Source organism: Mustela erminea, chromosome 1 (genome assembly GCF_009829155.1).
Source record: "Mustela erminea isolate mMusErm1 chromosome 1, mMusErm1.Pri, whole genome shotgun sequence".
Taxonomy (NCBI): Eukaryota; Metazoa; Chordata; class Mammalia; order Carnivora; family Mustelidae; genus Mustela; species Mustela erminea.
The window spans coordinates 60,784,517-60,805,052 of NC_045614.1; the positions used below are offsets into that span (position 1 = coordinate 60,784,517).

Sequence of the window (20,536 nt, forward strand, 5' to 3'; positions counted from 1 at the left end):
TTTTAGTGTAATCGAATGTATCACATATTCTTTTATGGTTCATGCATTTTGTGTAATGCTTAAGGAACCCTTCCTTTATTCAAGATCTTAAAATTTTTCTCCTCTTTTCTGTTCTAAAACCTTTGGGCATTTATCTTTCACACTTAGGTGTTTGACCTCAAGTAATTTTTGAAAAGGGTGTGAGGAAGGGGATTGAATTTCCTTTTTTTCCGTATGAAAATCCAGTTGTCCCAAATCTTTTTTGCTGCTCTGACATGACACCTGTGTCATAAATCAAGTCTCTGCATGTGAATATCATTCTAAAGCCAAACTCCCATCTGCCATGTGATACTGCCTTTTCCTGCGACAGGAAATGTCACAGACATAATGGGCTTTAGATTCAACCAGACCAGAATCTCAACTCACAGTCTCCACCTCCAAAAACTCTTCTTAGCTAGGTGATGTTGGCAAGTTATTTTCTCTCTGAGCCCATACCTTTCCTTTGTGGTCATTGTAAGAAAAAGACACAATTTGTGATACCTCACCACTTTTATCTTTCCTCATATTTCAAATGGAAGCGCTTGTTTTGGTTGAAGGCTTGGGGCCTGGGTTCCATAGTGTTAATTTTCTATTGGCTATTTAACAAATTGCCATAATCTTAGTGGCCTCAAGTAACACCCACGTATTACGTTCCAGTTCTAGAGGTCAGAAGTCTGGGTGGGCTCAACTGGGTTCTGTGCTTAGGGTCTCAAAAGGCTGAAATCAATGGGTTAAACCTAGTGGAGTTTTTTTTTTTTTTTTTTTTAAGGATTTATTTATTTGTCAGAGAGAGAGAGAGAGGAGCCAGAGCGAGCACAGGCAGACAGAGTGGCAGGCAGAGGCAGAGGGAGAAGCAGGCTCTCCGCCAAGCAAGGAGCCCAATGTGGGACTCAATCCCAGGACCCTGGGATCATGACCCGAGCTGAAGGCAGCTGCCTAACCAGCTGAGCCACCCAGGCGTCCCCCTGGTAGAGCTCTTAATTGGAAGTTCAGGGTAACAGTGCTTTCAAGTTTATGCAAGTTGCTGGCAGAACACGGTTGCTTACAGTTGTAGGACTGAGGTCCCTGTTTTCTTGCAGGCTGTCAGCCAAGGGTTTCTCTTAGTTCCTCAAGGCCATTCTTGGGTTCTCTTATGCCTGGCCTCCTCCTATTGATATATTTGGACTACTTCTTCAAGTTAGGAACAGAACGTCAAGTACTTCTCATGCGGGCGCTTGGGTGGCTCAGTTGGTTAAGCAACTGCCTTCAGATCAGCTCATGATCCTGGAGTCCCAGGATTGAGTCCCACATTGGGCTTCCAACTCCACAGGGAGTCTGCTTCTCCCTCTGACATTCTCCCCTCTCATGCTCTTTCTCATTCTCTCTCAAATAAATAAAATCTTTGAAAAAGAATCCTTCTCATGCTTTGAATCTGACTTCTGGAGCAAATCCTCTGCCTTTAAAGAGTTCATATGAGGAGAAAAATCCTACTTCGATAATCTCTCCATTTTAAGGTCAGCTGATTGGTGATTACACCAGCAAATCCCTTTCGCCCTATAACGACATAATCTCTCCAGTAACACTAGGGGGCAAGGTGATGGGGACCATGTTAGACTTCTGCTTACCATAGTCTTACTAGATACGATACTTTGCCTGCAGATTTCACAATGATCTATTTGTAAGAATTCTTTGATATATGTTAGAAAACCCAAAATACTTCATCAGCTCATTCCAAGTTCCCGAATCAGCTAGCAACATTGACTATGACTTGCCCTCATGGAATCTTGGCCATCTTCCCTGCACAGACATTTTTTTTAATGCAAACTCTTAGTTATTTGGATGCTATTTTTATCTGATTTCTCCATACTTTATTGTCCACCCTTCTGTCCTTTATGGAGATAACATTAATCAACAAATACGTTGAATATATCACAGCCACTTACCCAAATCCAAGATCACATGTGGCAAGGTGTTAGGCCCATAGTAGGTATTTCTTAGAATTTTGTTGAATGAATGAAGATGAATGGAATTCAAAAGGGATTTGTCCTTAAGTAGCCTACTATCTATTTTAGAAATAAGCCATATGTACACACAAGATAAATAAGAGTTTACCTAACCAGTATCTATGTATGTATTTTATTCCTAATGAGTTTTTTTTTAAAGATTTTATTTATTTATTTGACACAGAGAGAGTGAGAGAGAGAGGGAACACAAGCAGGGGGAGTGGGAGAGGGAGAAGCAGCCTTTCTATGGAGCAGGGAGCCTGATGCAGGGCTCAATCCCAGGACCCTGGAATCATGACCTGAGCTAAAGGCAGGTGCTTAATGACTGAGACACCCAGGCGCCCCTTTTCCTCGCTAGTTTTTAAAATGTGGTCCAGTAGATCATTGTGTGTGTGTGTGTGTGTGTGTGTGTGTGTGTGTGTGTGTGTGTGTAAGGAAGTCTTTGTGGAAGAAGCAGAGCTAAATTTGGCCTTGAGAAATATGTATTACTTGAATGTTTGGGAGGATGTCCCACAGGCAGGGTAGGGAGAACTGTGTGAGCAAAGGTGCATTTTGGGAAGGAAGCAGCCATTCTGGCTGGGAATCAAGATCTGAGTGGCAGGTTGTAGCCTCACAGAAGTTTTGGATGTCAGATAAAATACAGAAATGTTTGAATCAATTATCTCAAGGAGCCACAGTTTTATCAAAGTGAATAAAGGTGGATTGGAATAAAGGTGATTAATGCATAATTTTCTTAGTTCACCAGGATAGATTTCCTAAGAAATTTTTCCTCATTTTAAGAACTTACTCTCACAAATACCACCTTGGGTCCTTAGGAGAAAAAGTACTGTTTGCAAGGTAACAAACACACACATTTCAAGTCAAAACAAAACAAGAGTTCTTTATTCCATATTCAGCTAACCAACAATCTCAAATAATGTTGATTTTTAGTTTGTCGCCATTGGACTTGCTGGAGTTCTTTCTCATCATACGTAGAATGTGGTAAGCAAGGCTATCTCAGGACGGCATCAAGTACACTTGTGGGAACAGTGGGCAAAACATACACACCACGCTGTCAGTGGAGAAACAGCCCTAAGCAAAAGCTTAGCAAAAGCAAAAAGATCTAATACATGGTAGCCTCACAAGGAGTTTTATAAGAGGACCCAGCCATGTGAACGGCAGGTGGGAATTAAGACATACACACAGGCTGCAATCTTCTGACCAGGGCCCTGAGTGTGAATTCCACTCTGGAAATGGACTGCAGTTTCCAGGGAGATTTTCTGTGTGTCTCTGTCCTTCAGGTTCTGCCTGTAAGATAGAGCCTGGCCATGGCCACCGTCATGGGGTTAAAGAAAACTTCTCCCCCCAATACTCTATTTTACTAGTCTGAGGGAGCTCAATGCTTATGGGATTGCCAAGTCTTGAGTTAAGAATCAATGGGAGGAAGCCATAATGCAACATATCTAACTGTGTTAAATGTTTAATGGCCGCCTGCCAGCTTCCAAACTTGCCAGGAGGCATATGACATTTCTGAGGAAGGAAAAATGCAAACTGAGCCCTGAGGTCAATGCTTCAACATCAAACTGTCATAGTCTCAACTCACTGTTCCTCTAGGGCACTTGGAATAAAAAGTCTGACCTTGAAGGCAGGTCTCTTCTCAGTTCCCCAACAGGTCAGCAAGTGGGTGTTAGGTCTTTGGTGAAGGAACGTACCCAGAACAGTTGGGGGACTCCCCAAGAAGTGCTTTGGCATAAATCAGACTTGGAGAGGCACGGGACCTAGGTATTTGACTTTAGGTGCATTTCCTGAAGGTGGACATTTCGCTTGCATTGTCTGGTGCTGCCCAGGCTGGTTCTGGGCAGCCCTCAGGCTCTGGAAGCTGCTTCACAAAGCTCACTCAGAATCCACTGTGTGGTTGAAGGCATGCTGGGAGTGCCTCTGCTTCCTGGACAAAGCATACAGGTACACCAGAAATGCCAGACACAGTAAGGCCACTGCTGTGAAGAAGGCAAGGATGCCCATAAAGGCAGGCGGGTCCATGGGCAGGCGGATCAGGGGGCTTTCGGCTGGGATCTGGTTGGTCAGGCTGAGCATGTAGCCCAGAGACCAGGCTATGCTGCTGTTCCCCACCTGTATGGTAGAAAGATGGCTTAGTTCTCAGGGTAGGGCCCCAGGCAGGAATAACAAACATACACCACTGTCATCCTCATGGAACACCCACCAGAACTGTGGCCCAAGGTCAAAGACTTGTCCAAGTTCAGACCCTGCAGAGACTGGGCTAGATTCCAGGTCACTGAGGCCCTACACTCAGCACTGTGGAAAAACCGTCGGAGTCCTCACAGCCTCATCAACCTCACAACCTCCCAACAGCCAAGTGAGATGATGGCACTGTTAATAACAGTGGGAGTTTTTCTACTGTCCAGTACAAAACTGTCTGTGGCTAAAGAAAGAGGGTAACAAGCAGTTTACTGAACCCAGGACCAGTTTCTAAGCACAGGAGTCAGTATGAATAAGAAACAGACTCTGTCAATTTCTTATGTAAATTCCATCAGTTTTTGCTTCCTTGTTTTGAGGCTGTTTTATTAGATACAAAAAAGTTTCAAATTTATAATCTTCAGAAGGAACTCTCTATCATTACGTTGTACTCCTCTGTATCTTGCATGATCCTTATTTTAAAGACTATTTGGTCAAAACTTCGTATATATATGTATGTATATACATACATATATATATATGAAGTTTTTAAAAAGATTTTATATATATATGGGGTGCCTGGGTGGCTCAGTGGGTTAAAGCCTCTGCCTTCAGCTCAGGTCATGATCCTAGGATCCTGGGGATCAGGCCCCACATCCGGCTCTCTGCTCCGCAGGGAGCCTGCTTTCCTTCCTCTCTCTCTGCCTGCCTCTCTGCCTACTTGTGATCTGTCTGTCTAATTAATTAAAAAATAAATAAATAAAAATCTTAAAAGAAAAAAGATTTTATTTATTTATTTGACAGACAGCAAGAGAACACAAGCAGGGAAGTGGGAGAGGGAGAAGCAGGGTCCCCGCTGAGCAGGGAGCCCTATGTGGGGCTCAGTCCCAGGACCCTGAGATCATGACCTGAGCCGAAGGCAGACACTTAACTGACCGAGCCACCCAGGTGTTCCTGATTTTTTTTTTTTTTTAATTTTCAGACTTTCCATGTCCTTACCCTTAACACATAAGGGTTTCTCTCACAAACAACATATGCTTGATTTTTAAAAATCCAATCTGACAATATCTGTCTTCTAACTGGTAGGTTTAGTCCAATTATGATTATTGTGATTATGGATATATTTGGACTACTTCTTTCTTATATCTTAGCTTAAAACTTTTAATTGGTGCTCCTTTCCTTTTTCTTTATTTTTTCCTTTCTTGCCTTAAAAATGTTATATAAATAAAGTCTGCCTTTACAAGAGGAGCATTTTAGGCCCCTCTTATGACCCTGCTCCCTTCACACCAGATATCAGATATATTCGAATTTTGGGTTGTTATGGATAGAATCTTTTACTTTTCTTTAGTCTAAGTTTTCTTTTTCCTTTTTAAAAATACACATTTTGGGACACCTGGGTGGCTCAGTTGGTTGGACGACTGCCTTCGGCTCAGGTCATGATTCCGGAGTCCCGGGATCGAGTCCCGCATCGGGCTCCCAGCTGCATGGGGAGTCTGCTTCTCCCTCTGACCTTCTCCTCGCTCATGCTCTCTCTCACTCTCTCTCTCAAATAAATAAATAAAATCTTAAAAAAAATAAAAATACACATTTTAAGCCACCACATCATTTATTCTTCCTGCCTATATTTTTATAACATTTCCAGGATTTATTCCTCTTCTTATTTGATATTTTTTCCTCCAAAAGTATTTTTGGCAACCCTGTGTGGCAAATCTTCTAAGTCTTTTTATGCCTTCATGTTTAAATACAAATTTGGCTGTATATAAACTTCTTTATGAATAAAGGAAATGGATTTGTAAGCTGGAGTTCTGTATCCATCCAAACTGATATCCAAGGGAACATCACTTTCTGTTCGCATAATGTACTTTCCTGCTAATTAGATTCATTAAGAAGCAAAGCTTAGAGAGTACATGCCACCAAGAGTCCTTGTATGTCTCCAGACAGCCTTAGCTTTTTGTAGATGACTCAATTTTATTTATGTAAAAGTAGACAGTCACAGGCCTAATGCTGGCTATTGATTGGTTTAATCTAATTATTGCTAAAGCTAATATCAAACAGACGGACTCCAGGCTGTATATCAGCTATTCCTGAGATGAGAAAATTCTCCCTGAACCTGGGGAACTTAGGTTGGGTTCATATCAGCAAAGCTGAGTCTTTCCTGAAAACAAAGCCTGGCGGGTGACCGGCCAAAGAGCCACCTGGTGACACTTGGGGATTCCAGCTTCAGGCCATCCTGGATACTTGACCGTAAATCCAGTGACCTCAGACACATTCCTTACTTCATGCTGTTGTAAATCCCTCATACTCTCTGCTACCCTGACATCTGTGTAAAATGGACAGCAGTTAGTTACCAGCCTCTTAAAGAATCACTGCCCTATTTAAAGTTTCTTTTCATGATGATAAGTGTGATCCTTAAAATATTTATTCATACACTCAGCAAACATTCAGTAAACACCTTTTAGGTTCTCGCTCCTGTGCTGAAGGTAATGAGACAGGTCCTGTGCTCGAGGAGCTCAGGGTCTGTGAGTTCTTGGCCTCTGATCCCTCCCCGCCATGTGGAAGGGTCCCCCAGGGACACCTCCTCTGGATTCTCCACCATCCCTCCCGGAAAGCTCACAAGGGATTCCCAGTCTCTCCAGCTTCCCCCCAGCAAACTGAAATCACCAATACCCTCCAAATGTCTGCATTTCTTCTGCACCTATACACAAACCTTTAGAGAGGAAGAGGAGAAAACAACCTGTGCCTTGACTTACTTCTTTTTTAAAATGTATTTGGGGCCAGGTCTCCTCAGTGAATCTGTATCCATTCACAAGCAAGTGGTAGATATAGTGGGCTGAGAAGCAGTAGGAGCGGGCATACACCTCATCAAACCTGGGGAGCAGCAGCGGGAGCTGAGGAGGAGGTTCCAAACAGATGAGGCAGGCATGTTTGACAACGCGTGTTTCAGAACACATTTTAAAGAATCTCATCCTGTAGAATTTCATAATACCATCACCATAAAACAATCCAATTGTATCACATCATAACGAAAATACCCCTCTGCAGTACGGGGTACACTACCTGCTGTCGTAACCATCGTGCCTGTGGTCAGAACATTCATCCACAATGCGGGTAGGAGGCAGGTTCCCTTATTACCCCATTTTGTGGATGTTGGGGAAGCACAACAGCATAAAGTCCAAACTTGGAACACACATACACCCACACACAAATGAAACACACTTGGCTCCGCTCACTGTGTTGTACGGGGGATGTTGCCCCTTTCTCTTTAAATACTGACCTGACTCCAACTCTCTGAGCAGAAATCCCAGGTGCTTGAGTTGAAGGCATTCAGGGAAAAGCTCCCCGAAAGATTGAAAGCACTTGCTGTGTAGTAGAATCCTGCAAAAGCCTGGAAGGGGGTTGCGGAGAAGGAAGTCAGTTCTCAGAACGGGATACATTATGGAGCTTTTGGGGTGGGGAATAAGAAAGTGGGCAAACAGGGCAACAGAAGAGAATCAGAAAGGGGAAAGCTAAATCTTCAAAGGGGGAGAAAGGGAAACTTTTGGTGGTTTTTGCTCTTACCACGAATGCCCCTTTAACTTTTGGCTGATAAACCCCATCAAAGGAACAGTCGTCTTGGTCATGGCAAGCTTGGAAGTCAAACAGGAAAGCCACCTTTTCCCTACACAGTGATGGGTCCCCGGTTCCTTCAAAGGTGATGACGTCATCAGGGTCGTAATTTCCAGGTCTCAGGTCTGCTGTGCACAGGCTGTCAAATATGTAGCCCCCAGTGAGGGTAGTGACATAATTCCGAGGGTAACAAGGGTTGATGATACTGGTTTTGGTGGGAGAATTCTGTGGGTACAAGAGGGAGGTGTCAGAAACCACTCTTCTGTGGAGGGCCAAAGAGTTTCCCTCTTGCAAATCCTTACAATGGCTACCCTCCCATGCCAATAGAGACATGGATGGAAAACATGCCATTTTATGTCAGTGTGCACTTGAAGGCAACTCCAGTGGGGGTGGGTGAACCTGCACTGAGCACAATGCCAGGTCCTCATTCACATTATCTGACCCACCCCTTAAGACAGTCCTGGGAAGCAGGTTTATGAATCCATTTGGATGGGAAACAAGACATGCTTAGATTAACTGATCATTTTTAAAAGATTTTATTTATTTATTTGAGAGGGAGAGAATTGGGGGGGGAGGGTCAGAGGTGAAGCAGACTCCCTGCTCAGCGGGGAACCTGATGTGGAACTTGATCCTGAACTCCAGGATCATGACCTGAGCTGAAGGCAGTTGCTCAACCAACTGAGCCACCCAGGTGTCCCCTAGATTAATTGATCATTTTTAATAGAGTTATCACCTATCCACCTAAGAAAATAATCCAAAAGGTTACCAATAGGTGTATTATGAAAATTAAGGTTCCCTCCCAACTACTTCTAGCCACCAGATCCCTTCCCTAGAAGTAACCATGATTGCCAAATTTTGTGATTTCCTGCCAGAGATACTTCTTGTATGCATATGCAAATATCTTTTCTTCTCCCTCTTCCTTTTTCTAAAAACAATAAATGGTACTACTCTATCCACAGTTATGCCCCTTGTTTTTCTTACTTTAAAATATACCTTTCTGTCTCAGTCGGTTAAGCCACTGCTTTTAGCTCAGGTCATGATCCCAGGCTCCGGGGATCGAGTTCCACATCGGGATCCTTGCTCAGCAAGGAGCCTGATTCTCTCTCTGCCTCTGCCTACCACTTTGCCTGCTTGTGCTCGCACTCTGACTGAATAAATAAAATCTTAAAAAAAAATATATATATATATATACCTTTCTCATCTTTCCCGTTGTACATATAAAATGGCCTCTTCTTTTAAGAGGCTGCATAGCATTCCACTGTACCAATAAACTACAGAGGAGATTCCTTAGATAAGAAATGTGCATATGAATATTTAGATGGTTTCCAATCATTCTGCCATTATAAACAAGGCTGCAACAAGTATCTTTATTACATATAAATCTTTGATCGATTTGTAATTTATTTAGTGTAAAGATTGTAGAAGGGAATCTGACTTTATTTCTTTCAAATGACTATCCAATATTTTATGTACTGATGAAAAATCTTCTTATCTTATGCTAAATCCCAAAGCATGTTTGGTTCTATTTATGGACTCCCTTTTCCAGGGAACTGGATTTGAACTCTGTCCAATTTCAAAGCCACTAAGCATCTCCTGTTGTAAAGTCTTGACTCGGACAATACTTATTCTAAGTCTTTCAATTTATTGATGTAGGAAATTGAGATACACAATGAAGTAATGAATGATTTAACAAAGGCCAGTGACAGGACTCCACACATAAGCCTACGGAAGTCCAACACTCATCCAATGTAACTCTAATGACTATCCTCTAGGATGTCTTAATGTCACTGACTCTGTGGAGGCAGAAAAGAGGCTTCTTTCTGCTTCAGTGGTATGAAAAAAATCCATGATTTTCAAAAATTGCTATGTCTACTGTATCATAGTAGGGTCACCAGGGTCACACACCAGGGTCACCCTATGGCTGAAATATTGATTTAAGCGGGGGGGGGTAGAAATCAGTCAACTGGTTATTTAATTTCCTCCTCCAAATCTGACGTACTTATTAAATAGTTAAAATAAAATAAATTGCTTCTGGCTTGGACTGGAGAAGAAGCAAGATAATATCAATTATTTCTGGCTTGGAACATAAAAGCAGCTCAGTAAAAATCATTTCTTTTTTTTTTTTTTAAGATTTTATTTATTTATTTGAGAGAAAGAGAGCGAGTGTGCATGCAGGTGAGCGTGAAGAGGGGGAGGAGCCGAGAGAGAAGCAGACTCCCTGCTGAGTGTGGAACCAGATGTGGGGCTCTGATTCCAGGACCCTGGGGTCATGGCCTGAGCCGAAAGCAGATGCCTAACTGACTAAGCCACCCAGGTGACCCTAAAGATCATTTCTGTACTCTTTCTGGAGTTTGAACGATTGTGATGTCATTCTTTAAATATAATTTGCCAATGGTCCAAGTTGCTCAGGCCCTCAACATTCAACAAATCTCCCATGAACTTAGTGTGTGCATGGCACTGGTACTAAAGGGTTAACCATTAGAACTGAGGGCAAAAAAGTCCACTGGTAAACTGCAGCATAACTTGGTCTTAGAATACATCCCATCAAAGGTGGAAAAATAGTGATAGGAACTATCCTCAACAGTGATGGAAACTATTAAAAGAACACACCAGGAAACTAATTTAAAAGGAAGGTACAGGACCAATAATGAAAACTACATTTTATTGGAAGATACAAACCAAGGATAAATAAATGGAAGGATATTTTATAATTCTATTTGGGGATTCATAATATCATCGATTAGCTAACTTTTTACCATATTCATTTTCAGTCAATGCAACTACCATCATAATTTCAATGAACAAAAACTTCCTGTTACTGCTTAAAATGATTTTGAAGTTCAGAATTAATGTCTGAAACTAAAAAAACAAACCACTGCAACTAGAATAATTGGCTCAAGAATGGAGAAATGGATGAACTGAACGGGAAATCTAGAAACAGATCTTCCTTATCCAAGGACTTATTAGTGGGATGTCTCAGAACCCCTGAAATTATCAGGTTGCAAAAAGTCATTACAACTTTGTTGGTGGGAGTCTTTTTTTTTTTTTTAAGATTTTATTTATTTATTTGACAGAAAGAGAGGTCTCAAGTAGGCAGAGAGGCAGGCAGGGGGTGGGAGGTGCTGAGCAGAGAGCCTGATGCAGGCCTCAATCCCAGGACCCTGAGACCATGACCCACCAAGACGCCCAAGGTGGTTTTTTAATTTTGTTGGAAGATTGCCTATTTGTCCAATTATATAACAAATACACCTATCCTTCGATTTTATCCCACGGAAGCAAAATCATCAGTTCATAAGGTTATATGCACAAGAAGCTTTACTGGCCTATTATTGCTGCAGCGAAACAAGACATAGCCCGGTGTCCATCAGGATAGGCATGGTTGACAAACTGTGAAATACTAAAGGGTAAAGAAAATAAGTTATCTATCAATCTGGAAAGTCAAGAGCACGACGTTATCAATCTGTGAACAGTGAAGACATTTAGTGAATTGGGTTGGAATGAGATTCTTTCATTTTTGCTTTAATACTTTTTTGCATAGTTTGACATTTTTACAATAAAAATACCGAAAGGACTTTATAACAAAAAGATTAGTCCTTTATAACAAAAGGACTAATACAATTTTTCTTTTTAAATAATAGTACTTGGAATATTATGTATCTATAAAAATAATAATTTCAAAGGATATTGAACAACATAGGAAATTGCTCATGGTATATTTAGATAAAAGAAATACTAGGTTAGGTAAAAGGAAAAGCTGGATATAAAACTATATATACCATATGAAGCCAAATTTGTAAATAGACATACTCGTGCACGAAAAAGGAACTGGAAGAAAAGGCAATAGTATGTTTAAGGTGGTTAATTCTAGGGTTTTTTGTTTTATTATTTATATTTTTTGTGTTTGCTTTTTCTAAATTTTTTCATTCGACATGTCTTACTTTAAAAACAAAAGAGGAGCGCCTGAGTGGCTCAGTGGGTTAAGCCTTTGTCTTCAGCTCAGGTCATGATCTCAGGGTCCTGGGATCGAGCCCTACATTGGGCTCTCTGCTCAGCAGGGAGCCTGCTCCCCCCCCCCCACCCTGCCTACTGCTCTGCCTACTTGTGATCTCTCTTTCAAATAAATAAATAAAATCTTTAATAAAAAAAAAAAAAACACAAACAAAAGAAAGAACTTCCTTAAAGAGGGGAGGCAGGATAGTTAATACATGTCCCTAGCGTCCAACGGGCTGTCCGAGGCTCCAGCGCTGGGCCAACTGGAGGATTGTTCATATAAAGACAGTTTGCAAGGGTTATATTAATTCTCACCACACTGCGACAGGTAAGGAAACCAGACCCAGGCTGGCAGGATTTACTCAGGCAGTAACGTTCAGGATGTAGTCATCTTTGTGAACCTTCTAAGTCGGGGCCTGGTAACACTTACTTGGCACATGAAAGTATTGGTCAGGCAAGTCTGGGCATGCAATTGTGGGCAATCCTCAGCACACCCAGATCCTTCCCCTCACCTGAGTCAGAAGGCTTTGAGGGCGGAACCACCCTCTCAGGCATCCAGAGATTACCAGGCAAGTTGGAGAGCTGCCTCCATCCCTGTGAGCTGACTGGCCACAGTAGAGGCTGGGGTCTCCCACCTCTGTGCCCAGGCCTGGGCTCACACCTACGTTCTCAAACCCAAGTGAGACCTCAGACAGGTGTAGTATTCACTTCTGTATTATAGATTCTTGGATAATCGCTCTTTAATAATCATTATAAAAATAAAAACCACACACACAAACATTCCTCAGGGCCAGCCAAATTTAGGAAGTAAGCTTCTCTGACCTTCACTCACCCTGGGAAAAGGATGATTTCACCTGCTCCCTTTCTCCTGTTTCAAGTTCAGAGGAGACCCTGCCCTCCACCCTTGTCAGGACTAGAGCTGGAGGGAGGGGCATTAAGCATTGCTAGAAATAAAAGGAGATGGAGAAAAGAGGTGTTTCCAGAACTTCTGCCCTGGAAAGAAGCATGCTGGCTGAAATATGTTAGTGAGAAAGCAAGAGGAATGGTGGTTATGGAGACCTTGCTAGGGAGGCTTGATGGGGTTCCCTGTGGGGTTTGGTTTGGCCAAGTGGAGGTGGTCTAAGTCTGGGGTGGGCATTGGGTCTGTTGAGCCCCAAGTGCTGCCTTCAGGGTCCCCCACTCTGTCATTCCCAGGCAGTGCTCAGTCTCTCCCAACAATGCCCACCACGTGCATGTATACTGAGGCTCCGACCTTTCCTGGGAGGTTCAAGGAAAAGCTCTGGGGAGCAGGCCAGATCTGGAGGGTGAATTCTCACACACAGCCCTGCGTGACAACCTGGTAAATGCAGGAATCTGAAGATGTCAGTTTTGCTGATGGCAATTTGGTGAGCCAGACCATTTCCCCCCGCAGGTTAGGGGCTGGGAGAACACCACTTCCTTTCTTAATTGCCAAAGTGGGTGGGAGGGGTGGGGGTTAACCTATGGTGCTGTGCCCACTATGTTCACAGGCTGAACCCAGCCCTTGTCCCCTGCCCCTGGGTCCCACCGAACGCCAGGATCTGTAGCCTCTGGTTGTTCTCTTGCCCCTCTAGGTGGTCAAAGTCCCTTTCCTTCATCTTTCATTTTCCTTTCTCAGCCATGCATGTCTGAGATGGAGGTCACCTGATCACTGGAGTTTGGGGTCTTTTTTTTTTTTTTTTTTAAAGATTTTATTTATTTATTTGACAGAGAGACTACAAGTAGGCAGAGAGGCAGGCAGAGAGAGGGGAAGGGAAGGAAGCAGGCCCCTGCTGAGCAGAGAGCCCGATGCGGGACTCGATCCCAGGACCCCGAGATCATGACCCGAGCCGAAGGCAGCGGCTTAACCCACTGAGCCACCCAGGCGCCCTGGAGTTTGGGGTCTTGAGTCTCATCCATGGGGCCTGTGCTTGCTGACACACACCACACTAACAATGAGTTTACCTTAGTGGCAGCCTTCCAGCAGATGGCTGAACTAGCCATCTGGGACGTGGAACACTTACCATGTGAGCTACTGACCAATGTGATGCAATTCTGTCACTCAAAATCCCACCGAATAAAGGGCATCAAACCTGCCTAATATAGGCCCATCTAAAAGGAGGCTGAGCCCCGGGAAGGCTCGGTCCTCTCCCCTGTCAGCAAGTATTTCTCTTGGGACCACTTTTATTATTTGTTCTGCACTCAGGGGAGTTGCAAAATTCCCAGGCTTATTTATCTATTGGTTTAAAACAGTCTGTGTCCTTAAAGGGATCCCAGGTCTTGAGTCATTTACAAAACATCTGGTGCCCTGGAATTCCCCTGGATCTAAGATTCAAGTTCACTGGAAGTGGTCAATACAACAGAGAGAGAGAGAGCTTGGACCCCCACGAGTAAACTGGAACATGCTCTCGTTTCTATCCACATTCTAACTGGAGTGGAAAGGACAGGCCCCAGAAGCCAAGGCCCCCTCCCCTCAAGACCCCCCACCTCCGCGCCCCAGCTCAGGTACCTGATGGAGTATTGCCAGAAACCTCTTCTCAGCCTCATTCCGGCCATAGCACTGGAAGCTATGCGTGTAGAGCGTGTACACATAGCCGTACAGCGACACTTTCATGATGTGGCTCGTGTTCAACCCTACATTCTCTCCAGCCGCAAAGGATATTTGGGTGGAGGCGCCACCTAAATCCAGGGCACCTGTGGTCTCCACTCCATTTGGATGCACCCACATATGCCACAGGTTCTTCTGCACAGTGGGAAAAGGAAGCAAGAGAAAAGTTGAGAGGCACTATCTTGGTCTGCCCAAGGCTCTCCAGCCAAGACCCTTCTCTTATTGCTAAGAAGCATGACATGGGGAACATCTGGGGGCCAAATCTCTCCTTTATTTCAAGGGTGGTGAACTCAAATGCTTTCAGAGGCTGGGCAGGCAACAGAAATGAGTGAAGATTAGGTGTAGATAATTGAGAAATGGTGGGGACTGTGGCAAATTGGGGACTACATGAGCTACACTCTGTTCCAGTTGTTGTCATGCGGAATGTGAGTCCACTGTAACCAGTGCTTCCAAATTTTAGGGGTGTGTGGGGCTCAGGGCAAGCTAAAAATGTGGTTTTTATATGAAATTTCCAACTATTACTTGTTGGCAATTAATTAAAATTTAAGAGTATATCTGAAGGGAACAAACGAGGCCTCGGGCTGGATATGGTTTATGCCCTCTGTAACATGGTGATTATCTCTTGGAGTTGGCTTTCCTTTGAACAGGGGCAGGGCATGTGGAGTCTGCAGTGAATGGACCTGGGGACACAGGGTGACTTGGGAAGCCTGAGGTCTCCAGAAATTTCAGAGGGCTGTGAAGCTTTGGGAAGGGTCATTCTCCAGTTACTTTTCAAAAGACCCATAGGCTTTAGATTTAGATCCTTCCCACCTCCAATTTCTTATTAACTAGTGAAGTGAGGATATTCCCTCACCTGTGTGCTTTGGTCCTGCTTATGTTTCTGCCCCAGCCAAATGTGTCTTTTCTTAGCTATTGTCTCATAGGTGTTTCCTTAATGCATTATGTGATAGCGTTGACACAGGACAGATGCCCCTGTCAGCATGCACCTCTGCTTTAAGTGACCACCCACAGGGGATAAGATAAAAAGCAAGATTAAAAACCATGCATTTGTTTTCACACACCTCCAGGAAATTTCCCATTAAATAGTTGGCTGTAATCCATCCATATATCCCTTCCTCTTCCCCAGAAATGATTTGAGCACCCCTAAAATCAAAGGGCTGGGACTTGAAGTAGTTTTGGATGCTTGCAATGACTTCATTAGCTGCTGTTTCATTTTGTAACCTATGCAAGGCACAGAACACAAAAGGCTGAGTGCCTGGACAAGAGAGTCTTAAAGTCACCTCACTCAGGTGAAAAGGTAAACCTCCCCACCCGTCTGCTGGCAGGGACGATTCTCCAGATGTGTGCAAAAATGGCAACCCTTTTGCAAGTTGAAGGCTCCTAGGCAACGGTGAAGGCAGATATACTTGTTACCTGTCAAACTGCCAATCAGAAAAACAGCATCAAGTAAAAATACCCCTTGTCCTCTCCTCCCTCACCGGTGCCCACCCCATTCTCTAACGACCAGTTAACCAAAAGAGCCTTCTGCTTAACCACCATTGCTCTGTCTCAGATCAGCACCGGAAAGGGGACTGGTGAAGCCATGGGGTGGCATAATAATCTCCTGGGGGCACCACATAAAGGAGCCCTCAGCAGTCCAGAAGGAAGGGAAATCTGAGGAGGAGGGGGGAAGGAAGAAGATTGAGTTTCCAGCAGTCCTTGCTTTGCTCCTGGGGAGGGCTTCATCATGATGGGTGTGATGGCCATCATGGCTGTAACTGGATTGAAATCCATCAGTGTGCTGATCCACAGTAGAGTGGCAACACAGCATTCCTATGTCACCTAATGATGTAACACTGTAACATTCATTTGCTGCCATTTTACCTTATAGAAAAAGATTCACTTGGGAGATTCTTTTCCCTTTCATCAGTGGGTTAAGAAAGCCAGGGGTACCAGTTCACTCTTGGCTCAAGAAGAACGAACCATGTCACAACCAGAGGGTCATGCTAATTCTGGAGCAAATTATCACTGCTCAGAAAATAATTCGAGAGTTTTCCTAGTTTTATCAGCTTCCATCCCAGAGGATTCTCGTTATTTCTTTTTTTACATTTGACTTTTCTAGCAATTAAAATGTCAGCCAGCTCCTTAGAAGGAATGGATCACCATCAGAAAGTTTTACAAGGAAGAGATAATATTTAATTTATTAAAATGAGACATTCACTGTGTTCCCAAGTGGTGCACTTCCTAGTCCATGGTTTTTGTCATGAGCTCTAAATCAAAAAGTCTTTTACTTATTCCTCACTGGGAGGACTGAGAGAAAAAGCAATTAAGAAAAAGTTGGGTGCTTTGTCTGCATAAGAAAGAAAAGGCAGAAGGAAGGAATTTCTATATCATTTCTATTTCAGGTAAACACAATCATTTTGAAACACCCTGCAGATTCCAAGAGGGAGCAAAGAAATCCAACTTTCTCCCACGTTCTGCTTGGTCAACCAGGACATAGGAATAGAAACAAGGAGAGAAAAACCACAAGGAAAAGGCCCAATCCAACTGATTTCCTTTTTTTTTTTTTAAAGATTTATTTATTTGACAGACAGAGATCACAAGTAGGCAGAGAGGCAGGCAGAGAGAGGAGGAAGCAGGCTCCCTGCTGGGCAGAGAGCCTGATGCGGGGCTCGATCCCAGGACCCTGAGACCATGACCTGAGCTGAAGGCAGAGGCTTAACCCACTGAGCCACCCAGGCGCCCCACTCCCTGATTTCTTTTAATGATCATGTTGAAGTGGTTCTGTTTGTTTGTTCCTGTGTATCTTCCTCATGCCCACACATATAATTTTATGTTACTGGCACTGTAGACAAAGTGGCTTTGAGGCAGGATGAGTGTCATCTTTGGGGACTAAAGCCTTATTTTCAAAGTTTGGAGCAGCCTCTACCTTCGGTAGATTTAAGTTTGATGTTTTAAAAACTATTTTTCTTTTATTTCAAGGTCAAGGAAATACAAAAATAGAAGAAAAAAAAAGAAAACGGGCTCTCAAAGACAGTGCAACTGGGCTGAAAGTTTGCAAATTTAGAAGGATCTTCTTAGTTGAGTGAAATGAGCTCTTTGCTTCCTAATAGCTCTAAAGACTGACTGGGGTGAAGTGCAGAAATTCCACTGTTTTCCAGCAGATTCCTGTGGCATTGTTTACATGGGTAGAAGCCACATAAATATGGACTGCACTCAATGCAGCAGGCTGCACACAGGTATCAAAAGACGAGGCATGAAAACCAATTTTCACTTTTCTAAAGAATTAGAGGTACACCCCATGAGAGTCCATATTACCTTCCTTTCTTCCAGAGTTATCAGGAAAATCACCAATGGGGAAGGGAATCCATTTTAGAATGATTTCTTTCTGGGTATTAAAATAAAGCCTGAAAATTTCCTAGCTTTTGAAGCCTACATTTATGGCAGAATATGGGCTTCTTTCTTTTGGATTTGTTCCCAGAAATACAGTTACATTCTTGGCAGGGTTCAACACATTCTTGGCTATTTTGATCAGATGGGCTCCTTGAGGCCATTCCAGCCCTTACCTCAGCAAGCGCATCCCAGCCGTGGCCCCCAGGTAAATGCAGGTGGATCTATGGAGGTGGGCTGGAATCTGTCTCTTGACTTTTTGCATGCAATCCTCAAAGGCTTTGGGGACATCTTGGGGGTTTTTCCCATAGCTGGAGATCCCAGAGCCTGAAGAGCAAGCAGTCAGCACTTCTTAGCATTCCCAGGAACTAATAAGAGCTGTACAACTTCCGAATAGAAAACAAATCAGCTTTGGAAATTAATGGCTTTGAGTACGGGGGGTTGAACAACAGGTGGATACGTTAAGTCCCATGTGGTCACACTGATGACTCAACTCCCAAAATATGGAAGGGAAAAACTACAAAACTAAAGGTATAAATAAAACTCAGGAGAAGAGTATAAGGAACCCCACTGCACCCATCTCCCAGCTTCCACAAGGATCAACTCTTGTTTCATCTCTCTCTGCCCACAGAGCAAACTGCAGATACGGTATCCTTTCATTCTCTAAACACTTCAGTATGTTTCACTAACAGACAAAATTTCTTTTTGTTGCTGTTGTTCAGAAATAATCCATCTTATTGGCCTTTTGCTTCTCTAGTCTCCTTTCGCACTACTTGCCTCTGGCAAGCTCACTTGTTTTTTATTTCGTTTTGTTTATGAAAGATTTTATTTTTAAGGAATCTCTACCCGCAATGTGGGGCCTGAACCCACAACCCTGAGATCAAGAGTCACACACTCCACTGACTGAGCCAGCCAGGAGCTCTGGGAAGTTCATTTCTTGACAGAACTTGCACCAAATAGATTTAGAGACATAGTCAAGGTGGAAGAGGAAAAAGGAAACAAAAATTCAAACCTATGTCCCATGTGTTCAAACATAGAGGGAATAAAGGAATCTTGTCATGATTTGTCCTCAGGATACATTTTTGTATACCTATATATAATTTAACAAGATGTCATCCTACCCCAAAGTAACATACCTAGAGAGACATATAACCCAGACAAACCCATGACGGAGTTCCTCAGTTAGGTCAGAAATCTCCATGAAGCTGAAATGAATGGTCGCAGAAAGAACTGAAAGTAGAGTTATGCAAGATTTCTTTTTTAAAGAATTATAACCACTGCACTATTATTATGCCCATAAAAATTAAAAAGAATCCTTTAACAGAACCAAATTCTAGTGAAGGTGCACATTTTCTCCATATTCCCCCCCAGCTCCCCCCAACCTCTTTCTGTCCAACCAGTTTGTTTGAATTAGAGTCCAAATCAACTCCATCCATTGGCTGGTATGTTTCTTAATTCTCTCTTATCCAGGAGTTCCATCCTCCCTTTTTATTTTTCCCTTGAGATTAAAAGAAAAATTTCCTTGCAATTTCATTTGTCTTATGGAGTTTTCCACAGGCTAGAATTTGCTGACTACATCCCAATAGTTCATGTAACATGCTGTTGAGTTCTGGCTTTTCCTATAAATTGGTAATCAAATGCAGAGGCTCAGTCAGATTCAGGTTTGGACTTTTTCAGAAGCAGTAATTTATAGGGATTAGTGTGCACTTCCAGCCTGAGGCACACACATCTGGCTACTTCTCTTTGTGCTGTGAGCAGGCTTCAGAGATCATTGCTTGGACTCGTTAGCCCAGTAGGGTTTATGAAATGGTGATGTTTTACTTCCATCTTTCTTGCTTCACTTATTACCCAAATACTTTCCTAAGAGGAAAACTTCTTTCTGGTCAACTATTTGGTAACCCTACGGTACAGTTTGTACAGGAAAGGTAGGATAAGTGCTTGAATCTTTCTCCTTCATCAGCTTAAGAAATAGGGATTGCATGTCCCTTATCCTCCTAATTTATCCAATGAAGGATTTTGTTTGTTGTATATCTTTAGGAACATACGAATTTGAAGATATATTTGATGTGTTTCAATTCATTGCTGTTATTCTTATTAATGGTCCCATTGTTGGTCAGTGGAGTTCTCTTCAACATAAGCCCTGAGTCCTTTAGATATGGTCCCAGAAAACTTTGAGTCTTTGCTCTCTGATATTAGTTGTGTGATCTTATACACTTCTTGCCCCAGCTCAGGAATTAGCCATTTCTCCAAGGAGTCCTGGCTTTTTTTTTTTTTAGTATGGTATTTAGTGTCTGAAATTTGGAAGCCTTTGCAAGACTTTCCAGAGGACAGACCAAGGAAAGACTTTGTTTCAGGACAAAATGCACCATGAATTCTTATTGGTACTTCTACTTTAAAACTACAGGTTTTTACTTACGTTGATCTTGACCTTCTTTCTCTGATGCTCAAAATCCTGCTTCCCAGCAACTCCAATTGAATAGCTCACTTGCTTTCTTTCACAACCCACACACAACGATCTTAGTACGAAAATACCAGCACTACCACCAACTGTATGGTTATTGAAAAGAAACTTAAGATTTTTTTGAAGTTATTTTTGTCCTTAGGGTATATCCTATTAGGCATTATGGACCCTATGTACAGCATCCATGAATAAAATTTTCTTGAAACACATATATGTGTACATGCTCATTTGTCTGCACATTGTATGTGGCTGCTTTTGCGCTAATGTGACAGAGCTGAATGGTCTGACGGAGACCATATGGCCAACAGGTAACAAATACTTATCATCTAGCTC

At 42.9% G+C, this 20,536-nt stretch overlaps 1 protein-coding gene across 2 annotated transcripts in view; it reads right to left on the reverse strand.

Annotated features, from left to right (window-relative positions):
• Positions 1 to 2,853: 2,853 nt before the first annotated feature.
• ENTPD3 (ectonucleoside triphosphate diphosphohydrolase 3) overlaps positions 2,854 to 20,536 on the reverse strand; it is a 34,177-nt gene continuing 16,494 nt past the window's right edge. For both annotated transcript variants that reach the window (XM_032344703.1, XM_032344624.1), the window contains exons 5-11: positions 17,919 to 18,069; positions 15,435 to 15,594; positions 14,275 to 14,508; positions 7,731 to 8,003; positions 7,447 to 7,557; positions 6,923 to 7,060; positions 2,854 to 4,109 (exon numbers count right to left, since the gene is read on the reverse strand). In XM_032344703.1, the coding sequence (XP_032200594.1) occupies positions 3,873 to 4,109; positions 6,923 to 7,060; positions 7,447 to 7,557; positions 7,731 to 8,003; positions 14,275 to 14,508; positions 15,435 to 15,594; positions 17,919 to 18,069 (1,304 nt within the window). In that variant the 3' untranslated portion in view covers positions 2,854 to 3,872. The remainder of the gene's footprint in view (positions 4,110 to 6,922; positions 7,061 to 7,446; positions 7,558 to 7,730; positions 8,004 to 14,274; positions 14,509 to 15,434; positions 15,595 to 17,918; positions 18,070 to 20,536) is intronic.